The 23,351-nt window shown below is 43.7% G+C and overlaps 1 protein-coding gene across 1 annotated transcript in view; it reads right to left on the minus strand.

Moving 5' to 3' along the window:
• The window catches only part of ttll7 (tubulin tyrosine ligase-like family, member 7), a 127,344-nt gene that overhangs the window by 21,314 nt on the left and 82,679 nt on the right, over positions 1 to 23,351 (minus strand). Inside the window, exons 11-17 of the mRNA XM_084163033.1 lie at positions 16,785 to 16,858; positions 14,396 to 14,531; positions 12,179 to 12,265; positions 9,039 to 9,273; positions 6,502 to 6,800; positions 5,642 to 5,776; positions 655 to 735 (exon numbers count right to left, since the gene is read on the minus strand). Of these exons, the coding sequence (XP_084019159.1) occupies positions 655 to 735; positions 5,642 to 5,776; positions 6,502 to 6,800; positions 9,039 to 9,273; positions 12,179 to 12,265; positions 14,396 to 14,531; positions 16,785 to 16,858 (1,047 nt within the window). The remainder of the gene's footprint in view (positions 1 to 654; positions 736 to 5,641; positions 5,777 to 6,501; positions 6,801 to 9,038; positions 9,274 to 12,178; positions 12,266 to 14,395; positions 14,532 to 16,784; positions 16,859 to 23,351) is intronic.

The raw sequence follows: 23,351 nt of genomic DNA on the forward strand, positions 1-23,351 counted from the left end.
GGACCAGGGACAAGAGAGTCTATAGCATACATTCCAGCACATTCCACCACCACAGCCCACATAAGAGATCAACAACATTAATGTAACTTTTGTTCACTGCTTGTTATTCCTTGCTATGTCTAGCTAAGGCTGTCAACAACGGTGATGCTAGGCATAGCCACTTGCTCCCTCCCCCTCAGTCCTCATTCACTCCCCTGAACAGATCTGAGACAACAAGGCAGGTGTAACCAACAGCTCCTCCTAGTTTCCACCATATTGCTTTCACCTATCCAGATCTGTCAAGGGGACTGAACGGGGAGGCCAGAAGGGAGGAGCAAGTTTTTTAAATGAAATGCATGGAATTACATGTTTTTGATAGCACTCACTAAGAAATCTGCACACATCCAGAAACGCTGGTGTACTGAATTACCAAATGGCTCAATATGAAAATAATATAACACAATTAATACAAGCATTAAAGGTACAATCTGCTATATTTACAGCTGTTCAATGGCAATTTAAATAAATGATATACTGTATACCCATATACTGTAGGTTATAAAAGAGTGGGTACATTTCCCCAGCCCCATCTCTCATCTTCATTATGAATCAAGAGGTGGACTCTTGATTTTGACTGAAACACAAAATCAGGATAGTGGCTTTGATAACACTCACCTTCCTTTGTTTGGTGGAATCCAACTTCACCAGCCAGTAAGAGGCCACTTTGGGTTTGTGGTACTTCCAGTTGTCTAATATCTGAGAGAGAAAAGCACAGAATAAAATCAACAATCTGCAACAATAACTCAACAATAACTGTATTATTCACCAGTTGGGACATTGTGAAAAGAGGAGTAAAAGAGGAGTAGCCTTCGAACAAAAACTTAAACCCCCCGCAGCATTTTGCAAAGAAAGGAGACAAAAACTAAAATGATCTCCTTTTCCTATGTGTGTGTTTTTCTCTCTTTCTCTAGCTTTCTCTCTCTTGCTCATCCCCCGTTCTCAGCAATCAGCTCATAGAAGCAAAAAACAAATTCTCTTCTCTTTCTATTCTCCCCCTCTCTCTCTCCATCTCATCCCTCATTTTCAGCAATCAGCTCATGGAACCGGCGGGGTATTGTTACTCCGGTATTCAAACAGTTCAGGGTCTAACATTTGCGTTGTGCCTTGGAGACTAAATCAATGTCTTGCGGTAGAGACGCCGGGAACCGCGGACAAGGCCAGCTGCAACCGAATAGGCCTTTTCATCCAAGACACACAACCCAAAACTATATTCTATAGACCCGGCCGCCTCAGACCACCGCACCTTTTCACAGTTTATGGCCGTCTGTCAATCTGTGGAGTCTGGTGTTAGCACGGGTATAATTGACCTGTATTTTTTTATTTTCTTCTTTTATGGTGTGAATGTGTCCAAAGAAGAAAGGCCTTACATTCGTCGAAATTGGCCTATATGGATAGGGCCAAATTTAAATTTTTCTAACAGAAGAACTATAAAAAACATATGCATGACCATGATAGCAAATGAAAGAGAAAACTTTATTATGGGGAAATTATCAGACCAAAGATGAGGATACAACAGTTCACCTGAATCCAAACATTACACTGTTGATTTGATGTGCATTTTCACAGCATTTGTCAATAACGAAATCTGACAATACTCTCCATACATTCAGTAACATTATAATAATATTCATTGAAATGTTGGAATAGGTGCAAGATAAGAAAAAACTATTACAAGGGTTTGAGTGAGAGGTCTAACTGGTGTCTCAAATTGGCCACACCCCTCTCCAAACTGTGCAGAGTTCCTAAGTAATTTCAATGCACTTATAACTCAAGGAAAGAGCCTTCAACTATAAGGTGTTCTTTTGAGCCCTCCTAGCTTTCCCATTGAGGAACTGAAGCAAGTAGACTTATAGTGTTTTGTTTGGAACACAGCCCTGCGTCCCCACCATCACACACTTACTGTTCTTGTTTCCGCAATCCAAAAATGGCTAGCTAATATGATCTTACAGTGTCAGGCTTTCAAAAGGCACTTCAAACAAACAGATTGTAACTTACAGGAAGAACCATTTTGGGTTCCATGTAAAACCCTTTCCACAGAGGTTTCTACTTGGAACCCAAAAGGGTTATCCTATGGGGACAGCCGAAGAACCCTTTTGCAACCCTTTTTTCTAAGATTGTATGCACACATGTTGGCAATAGAATAAGCTTTCAATTTATGCCCACCTGACCCAGATTCCAGGTTCTTCGTGGAACCAAGAGGGTTCTACCTAGAACCAAAAAGGACTCCTCAAAGGGTTCTCCTATGGGGAGAGCCGAAGAACCCTTTTAGGTTCTAGATAGCACCTTTTTTTCTATGAGTGTAGCATGGAGTCATGAGTGCAATCAAGTGCATGTTCCGGCGCAACTTTTCTTCACAATATGACAAACATAGGCTCATTCTGTTCAGGACAACCCAGTGTATAATGCATGTCATCCTTCTAACTCTGGATCAACCATAGCGATCATAAATGTTGATACTGTAAATGAATTTTCAATTATGGAAATGTGAACTGCACATTTGGACTCATGGGTGTGTGGTTTTCTTGTATGACATCAAAGCGGTATTTTTTATAATATAATCCTCAACGTTTTATCTTTCAGAACACATCGATCAAAAGTAGCTCAATTAGCGGGAGGGATGGGGCATCTTCTTGTCGTGCGTGGTGCTCAGGTTTATAACGGCTGTCAGTCAAAACCCATACAGCGCTGTGAAGCAGAGAACCTGAGCTCTGATGTCATGTATAGCATGTTACAGTACAGCCACTGTGTTCCAATTTAGGCGCTTATTAATGATAAAATCTGCCATTTTCAACCTGTAGACGGGATGACAGGTGCTGTGAGTGGAAAGTGTTAAACTGAAACTGAGCTGAACCTATATGAAATCGGACACCTAATTTACATTAACATAATAATAATATTGATTCTCTATTACGATGCTAACCTTGCTATTTTACCAATCGCTATGTTTGAAATGCAGTGGTAAAGGGAATAGTGTGCCATTTGGGATACAACTGTGCCATTTGGGATACAACGATTCCACATGATTGCTGTGGTTCTGAATAATACTTGGCTCACGATTTCTAACAGATATCAAATTTACTTTGAAAATAACATCAATCACAAAATCACCTCAATTAGTCATTTTCGCAACTTGAAACCACATTTAAAGTAAAAATAGCAACTGTGTGGCTCAGTAGGTAGGAGCAATGTTTTGAATATAACAATAGCAAGCCACCATAGTTAACTATGAATATAAAACATTTTTAAGGTGCAATATAATATTTCCTAGTTGCTAAAATTCTAATAGTTTGCCTAATTTTATTTTATGTGACAAAACAAGCAAGTGTAGACAATCATTGTACCATCTAAACCGCTGTGAAATATATTTTCAATAACCAAAAATATTGTATTTCAGCTGTTTGAAGCTGGTGTACAAAATCGAAAGTAAAAGACACAAAAACTAAACTTAAGCATGGAAAGCATAGAAACAGCGCACATAGAACAGCTCTACGGCTTCTTAGACTTGCTTTCAACGCGAATGACAGATCTACAGTGGGGGAAAAAAGTATTTAGTCAGCCACCAATTGTGCAAGTTCTCCCACTTAAAAAGATGAGAGAGGCCTGTAATTTTCATCATAGGTACACGTCAACTATGACAGTCAAATTGAGATTTTTTTTCTCCAGAAAATCACATTGTAAGATTTTTAATGAATTTATTTGCAAATTATGGTGGAAAATAAGTATTTGGTCACCTACAAACAAGCAAGATTTCTGGCTCTCACAGACCTGTAACTTCTTCTTTAAGAGGCTCCTCTGTCCTCCACTCGTTACCTGTATTAATGGCACCTGTTTGAACTTGTTATCAGTATAAAAGACACCTGTCCACAACCTCAAACAGTCACACTCCAAACTCCACTATGGCCAAGACCAAAGAGCTGTCAAAGGACACCAGAAACAAAATTGTAGACCTGCACCAGGCTGGGAAGACTGAATCTGCAATAGGTAAGCAGCTTGGTTTGAAGAAATCAACTGTGGGAGCAATTATTAGGAAATGGAAGACATACAAGACCACTGATAATCTCCCTCGATCTGGGGCTCCACGCAAGATCTCACCCCGTGGGGTCAAAATGATCACAAGAACGGTGAGCAAAAATCCCAGAACCACACGGGGGGACCTAGTGAATGACCTGCAGAGAGCTGGGACCAAAGTAACAAAGCCTACCATCAGTAACACACTATGCCGCCAGGGACTCAAATCCTGCAGTGCCAGACGTGTCCCCCTGCTTAAGCCAGTACATGTCCAGGCCCGTCTGAAGTTTGCTAGAGTGCATTTGGATGATCCAGAAGAGGATTAGGAGAATGTCATATGGTCAGATGAAACCAAAATAGAACTTTTTGGTAAAAACTCAACTCGTCGTGTTTGGAGGACAAAGAATGCTGAGTTGCATCCAAAGAACACCATACCTACTGTGAAGCATGGGGGTGGAAACATCATGCTTTGGGGCTGTTTTTCTGCAAAGGGACCAGGACGACTGATCCGTGTAAAGGAAAGAATGAATGGGGCCATGTATCGTGAGATTTTGAGTGAAAACCTCCTTCCATCAGCAAGGGCATTGAAGATGAAACGTGGCTGGGTCTTTCAGCATGACAATGATCCTAAACACACTGCCCGGGCAACGAAGGAGTGGCTTCGTAAGAAGCATTTCAAGGTCCTGGAGTGGCCTAGCCAGTCTCCAGATTTCAACCCCATAGAAAATCTTTGGAGGGAGTTGAAAGTCTGTGTTGCCCAGCGACAGCCCCAAAACATCACTGCTCTAGAGGAGATCTGCATGGAGGAATGGGCCAAAATACCAGCAACAGTGTGTGAAAACCTTGTGAAGACTTACAGAAAACGTTTGACCTGTGTCATTGCCAACAAAGGGTATATAAAAAAGTATTGAGAAACTTTTGTTATTGACCAAATACTTATTATCCACCATAATTTGCAAATAAATTCATTAATAATCCTACAATGTGATTTTCTGGATTTTTTTTCTCATTTTGTCTGTCATAGTTGACGTGTACCTATGATGAAAATGACAGGCCTCTCTCATCTTTTTAAGTGGGAGAACTTGCACAATTGGTGGCTGACTAAATACTTTTTTTCCCCACTGTATAACTCACATTTCTATGTGAATTTGGTCAGGTCGCCCAAAAAGTTACATATTGCAGCTTTAAGTTCACAGTCACAGTTAACCACGGTGGCTCACTATTTTTACATTGTCATCTCCCGAGTGAGGTAACCAGTCAGCCAGGTGCGGCTGCTCATCTGCGCCCCTATTAAGAGTTTATTAGCGGGACAGGTGGAACTGTAATTGTGTCACACGACCTCGACACCAATGTAGGAGAGGCGAACCGTCCAGGGGGAAAGAGGCATTGATAAATACACAGGAGCGGAGGGGAATACAGTGAGGCTTTCTGCTGCCCACGTTTTGGCCATGAGGGAGTTTTCAAAGACAATAGGCAGTCAGGAGGCCATTGTGGAGGGGCTGGGAGGTCAGGAATAGTCCCATACTGTATGGTTGGCTCTGGCCATTGTATCTCTTTGGAAATACGCTGTATATACTTTCACACACACACACACCTCATCCAGAACGGCCTCGGCCATCTCCTCAGTCTTCCCCGGGAAGCGGATCCTCATGGCGCTGAGAGCGGCCAGGCTCTGTCTCGTCAGCTCTGTCTCCTGGTCTTTACTCCTCAGGATCAGCACGGGATCGCCCTGCACATACAAACACACACACATGTTCAAAACACACACATAAGCCAAACAAATAAACAAAACAAATAAATACAGGCCCGACAGACACACATATAGGTCAAACACACACACACACACACACAAGAGTCAAACACACAAAGGAAAGAAAGGAGAGAAAAGAACATGAATGGGGTTTAAATGCTTTTCATCATGGGTTTCAGCTGAGATCTTCAGCTTGCTGCGAGAGAAAGAGAGAGAGATGGGGTAGAGAGAGAGAGAGAGAGAGAGAAGAGAGAGAGGGAAAAAGAAAGAGGTAAAGAAAGACAGAGAGAGATCGAGAGAGAGAAGACAGTGTGGCCATGGTAATTGGAGAGCACTCATCAGAGATTCCATATCGCTGAGGCCTCCAGGAACCAACTGAGCCTGGCCATATAGAGAGAATGGGCATAATGTGTGTGTGTGTCAAGAGAGGCCAGCCACAGAGCTACAGTAGGTTAGGGGGACAGCTATCTGTACAGGCTTAGCGCCACACAGCACAGGGCCTCATCCAAAGAAGGGCCATCCACAGAATGTAGAGATAGTTTTAGCAACTTTAAAGGTTTCGTCAGGCACTATATGGTATGGTAATGATAGCCTACTGTACGCTCCCAAGGGAGGGGGAGAAAGAGAGGGTGACAGAGATAATGTGATTGTAGTGTGAATGTAGAAAGTGTAATGATAAGTGCGTGTGTGTGTTTGTAACTCACCATGTTAGCGTGGATGGTACCTAGACTACTGCTGTGTGGCACCCTGTGGGCGGAGCCGCTGCGGCTGAGCGAATGAGAGCGCAGAGAAGCGGAGCTTGGCCTAACGAGGACCGTCGCCGCCGGAACGGAGGGCCTGGCCAGTGAGGCTCGCGTCTCATTGGTGGGTAACTGGCCGGCCAGGGAGGAGATAGAACGCGGGCAGGAGATGGAGCGTCTGATTGGCCCAGAGAGGGTCGGAGAGGAGGAGGCAGAGGGGCCTGCCTTGCCTGGCTTCATCAGAGGTTTCCAGTGCACCCGTCCTGAGAGAGAGAGGGATGAAGAAAAGGAGAAGAAAAAAAGATGACATGAAATGAAGGAATAAAGTGGTGACCTAAATAACTTAGTCCAAAGAGGGGGGAACTCTCTCTCCCTCTCTTTTTCTCCCCCTCTCATCTGTCTTCTCATGCTCTGCTTTTCATACTGTCCACTTTCATTCCATCGTTGGAAATGAAGTGTGGCATTAAAAGTCCCATTCTGGGGCCTGACGTGGTGGCCTATTGAATGTGGCTTTCATTAATCACTACAGCATGTGTTTCTGTGGCTGTGGCCCGGCTGTTCTCTTCCCTCTTCAGGCCGGATTAGAGAGCAGGGCAGCGGGCCCTTCCAGCCCAGTCACAGCCACAGAACCTCCCCAGGACCACGGAGCTTGAACCACCTCCAGCAGCACGTCCAGCCAGCCCAGTGTGTGTGTGTGTAAGCCTGGAGATGAAAGTTTGTGTGCATATGTGTGCGTCTGCTCGTATATGTGTGTCTGTCTGGACATGAGACAGGGTGTGTGTGTGTGTGTGTGTGTGTGTTGCTGCTCCACCGGCGAACCTTGAGGACGGAACTTGCCAAATCGGCCACATTATAGGGCTTAGCTGAGGCTGCCCCCAGATGGGCGCTTATGGAGTCGGTCGGCGGAGGCAAAGTCACTCCAGCGAAGAGCAGCTCCTCAAATCCAGCCAAATCACTTCTTTGTCCTTCATTCTGGATCTAGGCTGCATCCAAAATGGCCACCTATTTCCTATGTAGTGCTCTACTGTTGACCAGGGCCCATTGGACTCTGGTCAAAAGTAGTGCACTATATAGGGAATAGGGTGCCATTTGGGATATAGGCCTAATGGAAAATCTAATGCTAGAGCAGAAAAACACCCAATATTTCACAATGCAACACACAAATATATTTGTGTGTGTTTTTTCCACCTGGACTGGGACTGGGACTTTGAAACTTGGTGGAAAAGACAAATTACCTTATAAACCTGTAGGAATGTCCAACTTATCAATCTTTCCCTCTAGTTTCCCGAAGAGCACATTTCAGGCCAATTTGCTGAAAGAGTTTTCAAGGTAAGCCACAAGCCTCTCTATCGCTCTCTCTCTATCACACGCCACACACACACACAGTTTCATATCCAGACACACGCACACACACATACACACACTCGGTTTCATATCCAAACACACACACATACGGTTTCATATCCAGACTCACCACACACACACAAACACAAAAACAAACACACACACACGACGACGACTAGTAGAATAAAAAGCCTTCCCATGGAACCATCATCAGGCGATGACCCTAATTAAAAAAGATGGATTTAGCCTGTTTCATGTATTAATTAGGTAAACAAATGGATTGTACAGCTTTACATCAGTAATTTAGCTAGACCCGGACCTGGCCGACCAACACCACCACACCCAACACTGCATTATATCTAGGAACTTGGCACGCTGGAGAGAGAGAGAGAGAGAGAGAGAGAGAGAGAGAGAGAGAGAGAGAGAGAGAGAGAGAGAGAGAGAGAGAGAGAGAGAGAGAGAGAGAGAGAGAAAGAGAGTATGTGTGTGTGAGTGTAATATAGAGCAATCGTGTGTCTAATGCCTATGTGTATGTGCACACGTGTATTAGAGAGAAAAGGTGCGTGCTTGTGTGCGTGTACGTGCGTGGGCACCTACCTACTTACCAACCTGCCTGCCTGCGTGTATAGGACAGCCTAAGTGTGTGTCTGCATGCGTGTACGCACACACACGTGTGTATGTGACACAAGTTTGTTTTAGTAATTATTGGACCCTTGTAGTCATCTGGAAGGCATCAGGGCCAGAGAGCCCTCTCATATAACAGCCTTCTCCCCAATATACCAGGACTGCATCCCAAATGGCATCCTATTCCCTATATAGCTTAGTGCACTACTTTTGACCAGGGCCCATAGGGCTCTGGTGAAAAGTAGTGCCCTATGTAAAGAATATGGTGCCATTTGGGATGCAGCCCAAGAAAGGAGGAAATGGAGAGAATGTCCTGGAAATGTCCTTATTATAGAAGAGGCCTCTGATTGCTAATAAAGACATTCCCAGACCCCCTCCTCCATTTTACGAGGGTGTGTGTGTGTGAAGGGGGGAAGGAATGTGTGTATGTGTGTGTGCGTTTCTGTGTGTGTGTCTGTCTCTATGCGTGTTCGCCTGTGCATTTGTGTGTTTCGGTGCATGTGTATGGGGTGCTCTCCTCCTCTCCTCCTCACCTGAGCGCTCCGTCGACGACTTATACTTGTTCTCTCCCAGGTCGTAAGAGACACTCTTCTTCTCCCTTGTCTTCCCTCCTTCCCTCTCATCCTCCCTGTCATCCTCCTCTTCAGGGCCCTCCTCGGAGCTGCTGTTGTTGACACTGCTGCCGCTGGCGTCTCCTCCATCGCCTCCGTACTCCCTTTGTCTCCTGCCGCACGGCGTCTGGGCGCTCTCAGGCATGGAGGACAGGGGCTGACACACACACACACACGGAGAGACACACACCCACAGACAGAGAGAAACACAGACAGAGAGAGAGAGACACGCACACACAGAGAGAGAGAGATCGAGAGATAGAGATAGAGAGAGAGAGAGAGAGAGAGAGAGAGAGAGAGAGAGAAGAGAGAGAGAGAGAGAGAGAGAGAGAGAAAGAGAGAGAGAGAGAGAGAGAGAGAGAGAGAGAGAGAGAGAGTGAGAGTGAGAGAGAGAGAGGGAAGATTATGTCAGCACCCACAGACACACCCTTCAACCCTAGCCAATTACCGTCCGTCACTGTGAGAAGCAGAGGTGACACCACGGGCCCGTACGTGTGTGTGTCAGTGTGAGTGTTCATGTGTCTACAACTATGTGTGCATCGGTGTATGTGTGTCAGTGTATGACTATGTGTGTATCTGAGTGTATGCGGTGTGTGTCTGTCTGTGTGTACTGATGTACGACCTTAATTTTAGCAAGTTTGCTACAGCAGGAAAATAATCCTGCAGCAACAGAAAATGTGAATTATTATGTGGATTATAATTAATGGACATTTTTTGTAGGGGTTGATACATTTTTTGTTAGGGCAAATCAAGAGTGGAAATTATAAACTTAATAGGCCTTCATTCATAAACCATGAATACACTACAATTTTGCATTTGCTGCTGTGCAGGAAAATTCTCAGCAACAAAAGAGTGATCAAATTAAGATCCTACATCTGTATGTGCATCTGCGCACGCACATGTGCGCGTGATCCACATCCCATTAATGTCTACACACCCAATGAGCCGTGTGTGTGTTGTCTCTGTAGCTGTGATTAAAGCGACGGTGGAGAGAGACATATTAATTCAATCCAAGCGGCCACTCAAATCCTCCTTCTTGGCCTTTGTACAATGAATTTATCATTTCCCCCCTCACCACCAGACACAAAAAAAGTTAATTAAATTGAATGTCTATTTCACACCGTGGAAGGAACACATTGTTAGCATTAATAAAGCATTCACATCTGTTATTCATCAACTAATTTAGCAAGCGTTTCTCGCGTACAAAACGTATGTGCAGACTGTGATCCTAGGCATGAGCTTATATACAATCACCAGAGGAGAGACAGGAGAGGAGAGGAAAAAGGGGGGAACAAAGGGGCGAGAGTGAGAGAGAGGGGGAAGAAAGAGAGAAAGGGAGAGACAAAAAGAGAAAGGGGAGAAAGGAAAACCATCTCTCTCTATCACCTTCTCTCTCTCTCCCTCTATCAACCCTTTCTACTCAGTGGCAACTCAAAGCAACGCTGCTTAAGTATGAATCCATAGTATTTAAATTGCTTCATTTCAACCCCTCTCTCCTTCTCACCCTCTTTTTCCAGATGGCCCGTAATACAGCCCCTGGGAGTGTGTCGATCCATCAGAGCACTCAGCGGAGGGCCAGCAGGCCAGTCAGTCCACGTCAGCCCGCACTTGGCATGGTCCAAAGTGACAGGCACAAATTAATTTCGACAAAAGCAATTGTGTCTGAATGAGTCGTTATCCTCGCGGAAAGGGCCCTAATACAGCAGAAAACTGTCCCATTGAGTTGCTGCGCACACTTGGTGACTGCGTCCCAAATGGCACCCTTTTCCCTATATAGTATTTTTGGTTAAAAAAAATAGTGCACTATGTAGAGAGGAGGGTGCCATTTGGGATGCAGCCCGTCGTGCATTTCCCCTACTTCAGCGGAGGAGTGAGGGATGGGTTTAGATGTGGGGTTGTGGAGAGAAAGGGAGAGAGGGGAAAGGCGATGGGGAGAGTAATGTGCTGTCATGGGGGATTGGGGGGATTGAGGCATGTGGGGTAACGGACTGAGAGAGAGAGAGAGGGAGAGGGGAAGTGAGGGAGAGGGAGAGCTGACAGGCCTTCCCTTAGGGGATTGGTTGTACCAGGGCGTTTCTCGCTCTCTTTCTCGCTTTGACTCTCGCTCTCCATTACTTGCTTTCTCTTGATCACTTTCTCTCTCTCTCTGATACCTTAGGATACCTAGGGGGCGCCAACGTTTTGTGGGGGGGGGCCTTCCTTGATAGAAAAAAATATATATTACAATGTGATTGTTTATACCGATCTAAAACAATGTAAAAATCTGCGAGGCTAGAAGCAAGAGGTAAAATGCCATGGGAAGACATGACTCTGATGCACATGGGAATATCTTTGGTTTGTCTCTATGACATTCAGAAGCTGAGCTACAGCCTTCTGAAGTCGAAGAGTAAAAGAAAATGGACTTTGCTTGGGAAGTAATCTTATACAATGTATGACTCTGTCGCTATCAATTGATCTACCTATTCACTTTCTGTAAAATAGTATGTATAATTAAATTGAGGTTTCATATAAATGATCATATAAAAACATATTTGGTAGCAGAATAACATTTGGAGAAATCGGGTCTAGACTTTATTTTCCTCATAATTATTATTATTAAATAGCCTACCTAAAAGATGTCATGAGTTGCAGGACGTATAATTGCAGGAAATAAGCTTCAAAACAACATTTTCCTAGGTCCCTCAAAACAAAATCAAGCTAGTGGTGTATTTAATATAAGCTATCTCAATAAACAATCTTTTTTTTTTTTTTAAGAGGGGGGATGAAATTTTTCAAATGTGAAAAAGGGGGACCAGGGGTAAAAAGGTTGGGAATGCCTGCCTTAAGGCATATGCCCTTCTATACATCTCCCTCTCGCTCTCTCCCTTTTTTTCCTTCTTCCCTTTCTCTCAGACTTTCTCCTTCTCTCTTTCTGTGTGTTCCCTTAGGGCATCTGCCCCCTCTCTCTCCCTCCCTCCACCTATCCCTTACTCCCTCCATATCTCCCTCTCTTCACCTTCCTCCCTTTCTTCTTCTCCATCCCTCCCTCCCTCCCTGCCTCCTTCCCTCCCTCTCTATCTCACCTTGGGTCCTCTCTGCCGTGAGGATTTCCCCAGAAGCTTCTCGTCGTCCAGCTCACACTGCTCCAGCAGGTCCAAGATGTCCTCCTCCTGCAAACACACAGAATACAGTAGGTTAGTATTTGATAAACCTCATGAATCCATTAATAAAAGGACTCAATGGAGATGTAAATCATCCATTAATGTGAATGGGAGACTTAACCAGAAGTTTGAGTATGCATGCAGATCTCAAGTCAGAATACCAGCCTTTGTGAGAAAGAGGAAGAGTGCAGTACAGTATGGTACCGTAAAACACGGTATCGTAAACCAAATGCCAAATTATGAATTCAATCAATTACACATTCAATCAATCAATCAATCAATCAATCAATCAATCAATCAACCACCACTAATAAGGGTTGTAAGATTCTGTTGCTACTCCCGACCTGCAAGCAGACATGAAAACTCAGGTGTTCCACTTCCATAGTGCGTCAGTACCATAGCATAGCTAGACCATGAAAGACCTGGCAGAACATGTGTTGCTCTTTGGGTTGACTCTTTATTTATGTATGGGGCTGCATCCCAAATGGCACCCTATACCCTAAAATAGTGCACTATGTAGGGAATAGGGTGCCATCTGGAACGCACCCATGATCAATCTGGAAACGTTATCGTACCCGTGGCCAATACGCTGGGCCCCTTTTCCTTTTTGGCCGCGGCTGAATTGGAGAGAGGGTGATTAATGTTGCTTTGTTGTCACGCATGGCACCCTCCCATTGTCTCTCAAATACAGATTAAATGTGACTGTGGTCTCTCAGATTAGCAATCAAGTAGCTTTAGGCTGCTCAAATGTCAAATGGGGGGACAAAAGTATGTGTGTCTGCTTGTGTGTGGGTGTGTGTGTGTGTGTACACGCATGTATTTGTGTGCCAGGGTCATAAGGCCAAAGCTGTGTTGGCATTTGGTTAAGTCCCTGATCATGAACCAACCAACCAGCGCAGCCAGCCTCTCTCTCTGCAGGAGGTTAGCTCATATAGACTCAAAGCCACATGTACATATGGCAGATCCCTCCAAATCCCTCTGCCGTGCTCTCTTCCTCCTTCCCTCCCTCCCTTTCTCTTTCTCTCTCCTTCCATCTCTCTCGCTCGGTCCATTCTAGGCTATTGCTAACTCTCTGTTTGTCTATCTGTCTCACCCTCCCTTCTCCTACTCTCAAACACACTTTCTCCTCTTTTGCTAAATCCCTCTCTTCCTCACAGTCCAAACCCCCCAAGTTACCAAACATACCTTACCTCTTTCTCTCGTCTGTCTCATACTCCACGTCTTTCCCCTCGCTCTCTCTCCCTTTCTCTCTTTCTTTATCCCTTTCTATAGAAACCAAACACCACCACTCCATCTGAAATTCATCATGAATAAAACTCCTCAGAAAGGCAGTGTGCATCCCAAATGGCACCCTATTCCCTACATAAAGCACTACTTTTGACCAGAGCTCTATGGGCCCTTGTCAAACGTAGTGTACTATTGGCAATAGGGTGCCATTTGGAATGCAGCCCGTCTCTCCCCCAATGCCAGAGCATCCCTGCGATTTCCCTATTAACAATGCTTTTCCCTATGAACGTACCCTCGCACCACAAACCACAGCAACACAGCTGCTTCCACTGCATTCCATAACATTTTTTACCATCGCAAGCACCTTCAAATACATTGAGATCCTTGAGAAAACCTCTTCAAATTAACACTGTGACAATTCACAGAGAAGAGCTAAGGAATAACAGTGAACGCCTAGACTGAGGAGAAGGGGAAAGGCCAGAGCCAGACAAAGCAACTGGAAACAAAGATGGAGGTTGTACGGGTTCGTCCTGCTTTTAACAAATGTAATGTTCAGCGCTCAATGGATGCTTTTCAAGGACAAGGTGACAAACACGGCTCGAGGAGAGGGCAACACACACGCACGCAAACACACGAAAACACACACACACACTCTCTCTCTCTCTTTGTATGTATTTTTCTCTCTTATTTTTCTTGCAGAGGAGAGAATCTATATAGAGGATAGGAGCGAGATAGAGAGAGAGAGAGAGAGAGAGAGAGAAAGAGAGAGAGAGAAAGACAGAGAGAGAGAGAGAAAGAGAGAAAGAGGGAGAGAGCGCAAGAGAGGGAGAGTGAAAAAGAGAGAGCGGTAAAGAGAGGAAAGAGTGTGTGTGTGTGTGTGTGTGTGTGTGCTGTTGAGTCTCAGGTACATGCCTTCATTCGTTTCAGAGGATTATTCATTTCCTTTTGAAGTGAGGCCGCTCGGCCGGCGAGGAAGGTCTGAAAGGCAGCCGAGAGGAGGCTTTCATACTTCTCCAGGAGCAGCTTGTCATCTGGGGGGTAAATACGTCTGTGGGAGCAGAGAGAGGGAACGAAAACAATGACGGAACATTAATTTAAATAAACAGTAACCGGCGAGGAAAGTCAACCAGTACCTTTTTCTATTTACGTGTTTTTTTTATGAACGTTTAAGTTCCCTCCCACTGGGCACAGACGTCAGTTCAACGTATATAATTGATTTACATTTGGTTGAGTTGTCAACTAATGTGAATTCAACGTAAAATCAACAAAAAATGTCACTTAAATCGAATGACATATTGAATTTAAGTTAAAGGTTGGGTGAAAAGAAGACTAAATTCTCATACGTTGATCACTTTTTTCAAATCCAATCAGTTTTCCATGTTGATTCAACGTCATCACATTTACTTTTTGGGTTGAAATGATGTGGAAACAACGTTGATTCAACCAGTTTTTGTCCAGTGGGCTCAGTGCTAATAGATGGATAGTTGAATTGATGGTGGAGAATGGCTTAAATGTATGTACAGATGTAGGATTTGACATTTTAGCCAGTTTGCTGCAGCAGGGATAATAATCCTACAGCAATAGGAAATGTGACTTTATAATTAATGGGACGTTTTGTTAGGATTTATGCATTTTTCGCAAGGGGAAATCAAGTCTGACATTTCAAAGTGGAAATTACAAACTTCAGAAGCCTTTTTAAACCTCAAAGAAGTTTGGCATTACCTGCATTGCAGGAAAGTTATCCTGCAACAGGGTGATCAAACATCTGTATAGCCAGTCATTTGGAAGTGCAAACAGCCCGCTTTGGGGTTGGATAGGCCCCCTCACCACCATAATCAAGGGGAAAACCAATGTAAATGTTGAGATCGTGGGGGGATAAAGCTGTCAATCCTTTAAGAGCTACACATGTGAGTGATGGCTCAACTCGAGAGGCAAAGTTTAGCGATGGCCCTATAGGGCTCTAGTCAAAAGTAGTACACTATATAGGGAATAGGGTATCATTTGGGACGCAGCCTGTGTGTTCGCCGTCGCTCATATCTTGGCCCCCGCTTTTAAACATATGGCAGCTTAATCTGCGATTTGACCAACATTTCTTCTGAAGGAGTTGTTCATGTTCAGAATGTTTCTGCATATTTTGGCCCTTGATTTGATTAGTTGGGGATCGTGTAAGAAGTCGCAATTACATCAGCTAAAAACTTGACCTATTTCAATGAGTTTCGTATTACGTCTTGACTCGTCCCTCCCAAGCCTTTTATTAAATCCCCTACGCTGTTTAATACACAGACACATTCACACATAAACACGCACAGACATGCACGCACACAGGCATGCACACACACACATTTCTGAGAAGTTTGATAAACGAGACGCAGTGACAGGCACTGGACCTGAGCTCCCTTTTAAGCCGGTCTCTCGTCTGACTTCCGTACCTGAAGCGCATTTCATCTAATGACGGGCTAAGTTCGTTAAGAGACTCCGCTAACGAGCAAGCCTAAATCAGATCCCGATGCCGTGTATGAATCACAGGGGCTGCTTCCCAAATGGCACTGTATTCCCTATATAGTGCGCTATGGCCCTATGGGCCCTTGTCAAAAGTGGTGCACTATAAAGGGAATAGGGTGCCACTTGGGACACAGTCAGGCTCTATTAGCTCGGGTTCCAGACTGGTGTGTCTGGCAGGGTTAGCTACCGACAATAATTCACAGACGCTTGTCGCCATTAGACTATCCGCTCATTGAGTGTTCAGGGAAGAGGTCACTTATGCAAAAAGGAGAGAGAGCGAGATGTGGTGGGAGAGAGAGAGAAAGAGAGACAGAAAGAGAAAGGAGAGGGATAAAGAGAGTATTAACAATGAACGAAAAACAAGTTCTGACTCAGACACGTCAACGTTACTATAAAGAATTGACGGGCCTACGTACGTCTTCTGAAGTCTTTATCAGAGAGAGGAGGAAGAGGAGGAGGAGGAGAGAGAGATCAGACGCTTACTCATTTGCCTATTCTTTTCGCATTACGTGGCTGTGCCGCCGCCTTTGTGAACGCACGGGATTCACGACTCGAACCTCCCCAACTCACTCTCTCTCTTTCTTTCTCTCAATAACTCCTTGGTACCACTCACGCACAAGAGTCACAACTCAAGCCTCCGCACCCCCTCACTCTCTCTCTTTCTCACTTTCTCCCCACTCAAACGTTCTATTTATTTTCTCTCTCAATGTTATTTATCCTCCTGAGATCCCGGTGCTCCGCATGTGACCCCGTAAATGTAAGAGGAGCCTTCCTCGCTCGGTGCCTCTTCCCCCCTTACCTGTAGTTCCCCAGATGTCTCTTTTCATGCTCCTCCCGGGAGATCTGCTTGCGGACCTGAGTCAGTTGCTCTTTCTGCAGAAATAAACCACAACAGGTAACAAAAAAAACATTGGGTAAAAAATACATAAATGAACAGCCCAAATTCACCATGGGCCGATTCAGACTTAGGAAATATATGCCTTTCCTACGCACGCCTTTCCGACGCAGTTCTCAGTAGTTGGTATTCAGACTTACCTTATGCAGGCGAGTAACACGCTCTACAGATGTGGCTATCTTGTATTATATGAAAACGTTGAATTCAACTGCTGAAAACCCTCCCAATTGCTGGCCAACAGATTTTCTTGTTGATTTTTCATTCAATCGGGTTGTCAGTAAATGTATCTTAAAGTGGAACTGACACTGTTTTTACTACTTTGCAGAAATGAAACAAACAGATATTAAAATATTAGCATTTTATGTTTGAAACCCAACTTTATAAGATTTATTTTTGTTTTAATAGGGTATATTTGACTCAAGATTCCATTACGTAGAGTAAGGCATTGTTTGCAGAATTAAAAGGATGCAGTCAATGCATGATTAATAAAATTCACCAATAAATCACTAGGTAGTCTAATAAATATTGCTATCAGGTTGTAAATCACAGTTAGTACATTGTTTGTTGCCTCCAGCAATTCAGGGGATGAACTGTTTCAGATTCACTCAACCAATATTTTGGGGGGAAAAAGGACGAAAAGGGCGGTGATTGGGAATCTCAACACAATCAATCTAGCTATGCAGTACGTGGCTAAGGCTATAGTTTATCTATTTACAGTGAGGGAAAAAAGTATTTGATCCCCTGCTGATTTTGTAAGTTTGCCCACTGACAAAGACATGATCAGTCTATAATTTTAATGGTAGGTTTATTTGAACAGTGAGAGACAGAATAACAACAAAAACATCCAGAAAAATGCATGTAAAAAATGTTATGAATTGATTTGCATTTTAATGAGGGAAATAAGTATTTGACCCCTCTGCAAAACATGACTTAGTACTTGGTGGCAAAACCCTTGTTGGCAATCACAGAGGTCAGATGTTTCTTGTAGTTGGCCACCAGGTTTGCACACATCTCAGGAGGGATTTTGTCCCACTCCTCTTTGCAGATCTTCTCCAAGTCATTAAGGTTTCGAGGCTGATGTTTGTCAACTCAAACCTTCAGCTCCCTCCACAGATTTTCTATGGCATTAAGGTCTGGAGACTGGCTAGGCCACTCCAGGACCTTAATGTGCTTCTTCTTGAGCCACTCCTTTGTTGCCTTGGCCGTGTGTTTTGGATAATTGTCATGCTGGAATACCCATCCACGACCCATTTTCAATGCCCTGGCTGAGGGAAGGAGGTTCTCACCCAAGATTTGACGGTACATGGCCCCGTCCATCGTCCCTTTGATGCGGTGAAGTTGTCCTGTCCCCTTATCAGAAAAACACCCCCAAAGCATAATGTTTCCACCTCCATGTTTGACGGTGGGGATGGTGTTCTTGGGGTCATAGGCAGCATTCCTCCTCCTCCAAACACGGCGAGTTGAGTTGATGCCAAAGAGCTCGATTTTGGTCTCATCTGACAACACTTTCACCCAGTTCTCCTCTGAATCATTCAGATGTTCATTGGCAAACTTCAGACGGCCCTGTATATGTGCTTTCTTGAGCAGGGGGACCTTGCGGGCGCTGCAGGATTTCAGTCCTTCATGGCGTAGTGTGTTACCAATTGTTTTCTTGGTGACTATGGTCCCAGCTGCCTTGTGATCATTGACAAGATCCTCCCGTGTAGTTCTGGGCTGATTCCTCACCGTTCTCATGATCATTGCAACTCCACGAGGTGAGATCTTGCATGGAGCCCCAGGCCGAGGGAGATTGACAGTTATTTTGTGTTTCTTCCATTTGCGAATAATCGCACCAACTGTTGTCACCTTCTTACCAAGCTGCTTGCCGATGGTCTTGTAGCCCATTCCAGCCTTGTGTAGGTCTACAATCTTGTCCCTGACATCCTTGGAGAGCTCTTTGGTCTTGGCCATGGTGGAGAGTTTGGAATCTGATTGATTGATTGCTTCTGTGGACAGGTGTCTTTTATACAGGTAACAAGCTGAGATTAGGAGCACTCCCTTTAAGAGTGTCCTCCTAATCTCAGCTCGTTACCTGTATAAAAGACACCTGGGAGCCAGAAATCTTTCTGATTGAGAGGGGGTCAAATACTTATTTCCCTCACTGTATGTAGGCCTATTTAGCTATATGAATTGATAGCTAAGTCATTTAGCTATCTAGAACCTTAAATTACAGAGACCAGTACTGTAGCTAGCTAGCTAGCTAGCAGCTGGAAGAATGTCATGTTATCACCTGGACAAGTGGGTGAGTGGTAGACTTCCCCCCCATTGTATTCACAGTGCAATTTTGACTGTCAACTAAATACTGAAAAAGTATGAGAGGGTTTATATACTGTCCCCTGTGCTAGATTTTAGCTCATCTGGCTCAGGCTAACATCGTTGTTGTTGTTGTTCTGCACAGGCTGAGGTAGTTATCGAGAACCCAAGGCATTAACAAGGCATTCTGCCTTATCCAAAGGGTTCTCAGCTATAAGCACCGCTTACCGGTGGGACCAGGGGAACTACAATCCGGACGCTCTGTTTTGACATTTAGAAACCTGAATAATCATCGCCTGTTATACGGTTTTTGAAACATATGGAACTTATCTTTTATATCAGCGAGAAATAATCATTCAAATAAAAAATACAATAACCCTAATCCTATAAAAGTGTGATGTAATTTAACCTTTTATTTTAATATTATTATTTCTCGCTGATATGAAAGATAAGGTCCTTATGCACCAAAACCGTACCGCAAGCAATGCGTGTTAACGTTCAGAACGCGCGTCGGGGCTCTTAACAAAACTCCCCCGGCCAGAAGATACCTCCATGAATAGACACTAAAGGTAGTTAGTGTCTATGAATGGGCTAAGGCTGAGGGAGAAATAGTCTATCTGTTCGTTGTTTGAGCAATAGGACTGTAAAGTTCCCAAAAGTAAGACTCCTGTCATTTATATATTTGCAAAAAACTATTCAGGTTTATTTTGTGACTTTTGCTACTGCTTTCTAAACAATGATCCAAACAAAGTCGCGCTGTTCTGCTACCTGTAAACACAGTCCAGTGCAGTGCAACATCAAAGTGAATGGCACATGCTCATATGCTATGGCCTATTTGTATAATAGGCCTACTCTAGCTGTGATTGGTTATGGCACAGCAGTCTGTGTATCTGGACAAGACTGAGTTTGTATTGTTTTAATTTACTGCAGTGTCTATTAATTGCTCAAATGCACGTCTTTCCCATTCATATTACTATAAATAAATACCTGACTCTATGAACGTACAGTGAGGGAAAAAAGTATTTGATCTCCTGCTGATTTTGTACGTTTGCCCACTGACAAAGAAATGATAAGTCTATAATTTTAATGGTAGGTTTATTTGAACAGTGAGAGACAGAATTACAACAAAAAAATTAAGAAAAACGCATGTCAAAAATGTTATAAATTGATTTGCATTTTAATGAGGGAAATAAGTATTTGACCCCCTCTCAATCAGAAAGATTTCTGGCTCCCAGGTGTCTTTTATACAGGTAACGAGCTGAGATTAGGAGGACACTCTTAAAGGGAGTGCTCCTAATCTCATCTTGTTACCTGTATAAAAGACACCTGTCCACAGAAGCAATCAATCAATCAGATTCCAAACTCTCCACCATGGCCAAGACCAAAGAGCTCTCCAAGGATGTCAGGGACAAGATTGTAGACCTACACAAGGCTGGAATGGGCTACAAGACCATCCCCAAGCAGCTTGGTGAGAAGGTGACAACAGTTGGTGCGATTATTCGCAAATGGAAGAAACACAAAATAACTGTCAATCTCCCTCGGCCTGGGGCTCCATGCAAGATCTCACCTCGTGGAGTTGCAATGATCATGAGAACGGTGAGGAATCAGCCCAGAACTACACGGGAGGATCTTGTCAATGATCTCAAGGCAGCTGGGACCATAGTCACCAAGAAAAAAAATTGGTAACACACTACGCCGTGAAGGACTGAAATCCTGCAGCGCCCGCAACGTCCCCCTGCTCAAGAAAGCACATATACAGGGCCGTCTGAAGTTTGCCAATGAACATCTGAATGATTCAGAGGAGAACTGGGTGAAAGTGTTGTGGTCAGATGAGACCAAAATGGAGCTCTTTGGCATCAACTCAACTCGCCGTGTTTGGAGGAGGAGGAATGCTGCCTATGACCCCAAGAACACCATCCCCACCGTCAAATATGGAGGTGGAAACATTATGCTTTGGGGGTGTTTTTCTGCTAAGGGGACAGGACAACTTCACCGCATCAAAGGGACGATGGACGTGGCCATGTACCGTCAAATCTTGGGTGAGAACCTCCTTCCCTCAGCCAGGGCATTGAAAATGGGTCGTGGATGGGTATTCCAGCATGACAATGACCCAAAACACACGGCCAAGGCAACAAAGGAGTGGCTCAAGAAGAAGCACATTAAGGTCCTGGAGTGGCCTAGCCAGTCTCCAGACCTTAATGCCATAGAAAATATGTGGAGGGAGCTGAAGGTTTGAGTTGACAAACATCAGCCTCGAAACCTTAATGACTTGGAGAAGATCTGCAAAGAGGAGTGGGACAAAATCCCTCCTGAGATGTGTGCAAACCTGGTGGCCAACTACAAGAAACATCTGACCTCTGTGATTGCCAACAAGGGTTTTGCCACCAAGTACTAAGTCATGTTTTGCAGAGGGGTCAAATACTTATTTCCCTCATTAAAATGCAAATCAATTTATAACATTTTTGACATGCATTTTTCTGGATTTTCTTGTTGTTATTCTGTCTCTCACTGTTCAAATAAACATACCATTCAAATGATAGACTGATAATTTCTTTGTCAGTGGGCAAACGTACAAAATCAGCAGGGGATCAAATACTTTTTTCCCTCACTGTATGAAAACATGAACATTTGCACATCTATGTGCTCGCTTATCACAACAAACAAACCCCCCAAAAAATCAACATATTCTTCCCGAGGGTGTATATGAACAGATTTGAATAAGATTTAAAATGGTGCAAAATCGACTTTAAGCCACCTTTAACCCAATGAGTCCCACCATTGTGCTGGCATAATTTTGGACTTCTATCCCCTTTTAAACATTGTGTGTTTGAGCTACAGACTGCAAGGTACCATTGGATTTGTCTATTTATTCTGCAATCATTGGTACCAACCATTAGTCTGTGTGATTAACGGGGGATGAGCTAGAGCTGTGTTTGTGAGACAATGGCGGATCCCGAAGTGGCCCAGGGCCGGGTCTTTTTTGAAAGAACGTCTGTAGAGTCAGAATGGTTTGACTACAGACTATTAAAATATATATATATATGAAAAGCTGAGACGAACATGAACACGCACGTGTAACATGTTTAGCTCTATGCTGCTCACAGGCTACACAAGAGTCATTAGAAGATAAGGGGTTCTTCTACATAGACGATCATAGGAAATCCCAGGACATAGCACCTATAATACTGTAATAAGCTCACAGTTGCTGTCACAAACTCCACACAGTTGTCACTAACTAGTTAGATATTAATTTCCCACTGAGCGAACAATTTCTGTACTTATAGCATTCATATGAATTCATTTTTCATCAGGTTTTTGCTTTAGGGCACCTTTAGTGTACCTTTCATTTGAATTTTGTCAACAAACTCATTAGAATATATGGAGAGTACGGGTTCAAAATATTAGGGATCAATGAAAGAAAGACATCTAAATATATGCATATTCATCTCTGTTTCAGCACCAATTGGTAGATGGAAAATACTCTGATATAAAATATATTGATGAATCACAAATACAGTGCTTTGATTCATCATGAAAGTTGCCATATTCAAGTTCAAACCATGAAATACTGGAAGGTGAGAAAAGTGTACAATAGGGTAATATTATAATAATAATTGTCCTATAAATCTACCCCATTCCTCACTAATCATGGAACTGTAATAACAACGGTCCAGTCGTCGTGAACCGTGCACCAGGCTCCAGGTTTGAACTGCTACCTGTGGCGTGAGTTCCATAATGATTCAAATAGGCTACATGTTCCAAATTAATACACAACGTTAGCCTAATATGATCCAATATTGCTAGTGACCCTCAGGAAGCAACTACACGGACGTGACAGAGGAAAGAAAGGTTAACAGAATGGAATGTTGCAAAATGTAGGCTACAAATTGAAGGAAACTAACACTAAAGTGACAGTTATAAATGTATGTGGGTATTACTGACGGTGGCTCCTGATAGTGGCTAATATTTAACATGATACAAATTGTTTATATATATTTTTTAACCCCAGGCAAGCAATTAAAACATTCTAGAGCGCATAAATCAACTCGGTTGGTTCGGCGCTACAGAAGCCTATAGCTTGGGTCTCCAAATTTCATCCCCGAAAATTATTAGGACATACAATTACAGTGCCTTGAGAAAGTATTCACACCCCTTGACTTCTTCCACATTTTGTTGTGT

This window comes from Coregonus lavaretus (genome assembly GCF_964263955.1).
Source record: "Coregonus lavaretus genome assembly, chromosome: 6".
Lineage (NCBI taxonomy): Eukaryota > Metazoa > Chordata > Actinopteri > Salmoniformes > Salmonidae > Coregonus > Coregonus lavaretus.